General features: G+C 34.2%; 1 protein-coding gene across 1 annotated transcript in view; it reads left to right on the top strand.

The window, feature by feature from the left end:
- Positions 1 to 2,050: 2,050 nt before the first annotated feature.
- Positions 2,051 to 3,142, top strand: part of LOC107098936 (protein argonaute-3-like) — a 21,992-nt gene continuing 20,900 nt past the window's right edge. The window contains exons 1-2 of the mRNA XM_015396831.1: positions 2,051 to 2,188; positions 2,773 to 2,928. Of these exons, the coding sequence (XP_015252317.1) occupies positions 2,910 to 2,928 (19 nt within the window). The 5' untranslated portion in view covers positions 2,051 to 2,188; positions 2,773 to 2,909. The remainder of the gene's footprint in view (positions 2,189 to 2,772; positions 2,929 to 3,142) is intronic.

The following is a 3,142-nucleotide window of genomic DNA, read 5'->3' as shown; positions in this document are numbered from 1 at the left end:
CTTTCTAAGGCCCCTACACTTATAGAAAGTGGACTGATCCACATCACTTCCTGTCTTATCTCAGAACAAGAAACAATTAATAAGAAAAATCATACAACAAAGATAACCTGCAAATAAACTCTGTATATATTAATAGAAAAAATATAAATTTAGTAATAAATTAATACAATTCAAATGGATAAAATACATATTTTAGTCAGCCTCCAGCAGCAAGAATCCTCCCTGCAATCAACAGGTTTATTGAGACTCTAATAAAAATTAAATATTTATGTTGACAAACAGGATATAAGCAACAGGAAAGAAAAAAATAATGATCTAAATCAGATTTTCTCTAAAAGGTTCAGAATATTTACAGATTAGATAATTAATTTCTGGTTTTTACCTCTAGATTATAAAATATGTTGATGGTCAGAAGTAAAATTCAGTCTAGAAACAAAAATCGTCTTTTTTGTTAGGTTTCAAATGTTCTTTTAGATTTCTAATCACTAAAAGTCAAAAATGACGTTTCCCTTGTTCAGGAAGTGACGTTTCTTTTTCTACGGTTGGTATTTCCTGGTGGGTTTCCCTCAGAGGAGGAGGAGGAGGAGGAGGAGGAGGAGAGTGGAACTGACGCCAAGAGGAGAAATTTAATCCACACATACCGGAAATGATGCCTTTTTTTACCTTTCAAAGTAAAATCTGCAATTAAAATAGATCAATTAAAAAAAAAAAAAAAATGAAAATGGGCCAGAAATTTAAATCAGACAAAGGAGAAAGATCTGACTTTGAATGAAGAAAAAAATATTTTACATCAACAATTTTTTTTCTTGATTTCTGTTTGTGTGTCATTTTATTTCTGTGTATGTGTAGAAATGTCTTAAAAATTAACTATTTCTAAATAAATGCTCTTTCTAAATTTTCACATCAGCAGAACAATAATAATGGGTTTAAACTAATAATAAAAAATATATAATGAAGGGGTGAAACTGTTGTAACTGGCCGACTGGTAATAATATGTATTATTAACGTAGACATGTCAGAAGTATGTGTGAGGATATATTTAAATAAAATAAGACTCAGATTTATTTTAAAAACATGTGGATTAACCTTTTTATTTGCTTAATTTTAACTAAGTTACACCTAAAAATACACAGAATGATATGATGTTGACATATTTTCCAGATACCGTGTTTATTTTTCCTCTGACGAGTAAAATTATAAAAGAAAATTGAATGTAGATAGGAAAAAAAAAAAGCTTATCCTCAATTAAAAATAGATCATTAAAAAAAACTGAAAGTGGTTCGGAAATTTTAATAAGACACGGGAAAATGATCTCGCTTTAAAGAAAAAAAAATATATTTTACATCAACAATCTGGGGATTTATTGATTTCTGTTTGTGTTTCATTTTATTTCTGTGTATGTGTAGAAAAATCTGAAATATTTACTTCTATTTCTAAATAAAACAAATGTGCACATCAGCAGATAAAATAATAATGTAATAAAGTTTACTGGAGAAATGTTTTCTGCTGTGTTCTAACTGACCTATTGGTAATAATGTGTGTTTTTAATGTAGATATGTTCTGAAATATTTAAATAAAATAAGACTCAGATTTATAAAATAAAAATAAATAAAAAAATCACGTGCATCTCTCTTTTTTTGCCTCATTTTAACTAATACATACAAATACAAATAATTAGATTAAGTTGACATATTTTCCAGATAACGTGTTTATTTTTCCTCTTTCGAGTAAAAAAAAAAAAAAATTAATTAATTGTAGGTTTATTTTCAATTCAATTCAGTTTATTTATATAGCGCCAAATTCACAACACATGTCATCTCAAGGCACTTTACAGTTCAACCAGATCAAACAGTCAAATAAAAAATAAAAAATATTTATTTATCATTTAAACCAGTTCAACCAGATCATACAGTCAAATAAAAAAAAAATATTATTTATCATTTAAAATACATGCCTTGTTTCTCAAAACGTGGAAACATTTAATGTAAAATCTTTGAGAGCTGGGGTGCTTTTATTTTGAAAGATTCCACCGGAAACAGTTGGTTTCCATCTGCGCCATCTTTCCGGTTGGTTTGATTAGACCGGTTTTATCGGAGGAGGACACCGGGTTCCCGAACTCCTAACGCCCGTCTGAGGAAGAGGAACGCCGGCTTGTCACCTCCACTCCACGGAACATCGAGTTCGGCCTGTAAGAAGGGGAACATTTCTGAGTTTTTTCAGCTGTTAGCTGTCGGTGTTTGGAGCTAAAAACGCTGTTAGCCACATACGGGACTGAAGTCGGTGTCTGAATGCTAGCTCCAGACTAAAGGCTGTGTCACAGTTTGTCAAAAACGTTTTTCTCTGCATTAAATCAGCTCATTTTAAGGATCAGATGTTCTAAAGCTTTTATCAGCTCTTTGATGATTTTCTTTAGTTTTAATTAAATGTTAAAACTGCGATTTTATCGCTTCTCCGCTATGTTAACCACCCTAGATAAGTTTTTAAAAATTCTTCAATTATCATACAGACCTGTAAATACTGTAAAATAGATAATTATATGTTTAAGCAGTGAAATTATTTATGATTTTATTTAAGGGTCAAATAAATGTAAGTCAGAAAGTGTAAAAAAGGTGTAATAGCCCTTTAATGTCACACGAGTCAGAGGCTAACTTCGGGCAGTTCTTTTACTTTTCTTTAGTTCTGTCAGTTCGGGTGGGATCCGGTTTAAAACCGATCCCTTCTGAGTGGAACGTTCTCACGGTGTAAATCTAACAGTTTTTATTCTATTTCCAGGTGCAGGGAAGGCAAAGAACCGGGCCAGGACCGTGTGGTACCGCTGCGAGCCGAAAGCCAGGGAGGGAGGGGGGGTGGGCCACCCGGATCCACACGGAGTAACAGTGAGCCGGGTCATCCGGACCGAGACCTCATGAATGGAAATCGGAACAACAGGTGAGAATGTGGCGTCAGAAGCCTGCGTGTGTTTCTGATCAACCGGTCCCACTGGTTTCCTTCAGCTGTCTGAGGCAGGAGGGGATCCGCTCAGGTGTGTCTGAGTCTGAGAGGCTCCAGAGACCTGGAGTCTGAGAGGCTCCAGAGACCTGGAGTCTGAGAGGCTCCAGAGACCTGGAGTCTGAGAGGTTCCAGAGACCTGGAGTCTGAGAGG

Source organism: Cyprinodon variegatus, unplaced genomic scaffold, assembly GCF_000732505.1.
Source record: "Cyprinodon variegatus isolate N-32 unplaced genomic scaffold, C_variegatus-1.0 Scaffold823, whole genome shotgun sequence".
In the NCBI taxonomy this organism is placed as follows: domain Eukaryota; kingdom Metazoa; phylum Chordata; class Actinopteri; order Cyprinodontiformes; family Cyprinodontidae; genus Cyprinodon; species Cyprinodon variegatus.
The sequence above is the reverse complement of the archived record's forward strand: the minus strand, read 5'-3'. Positions and strand labels throughout refer to the sequence as shown.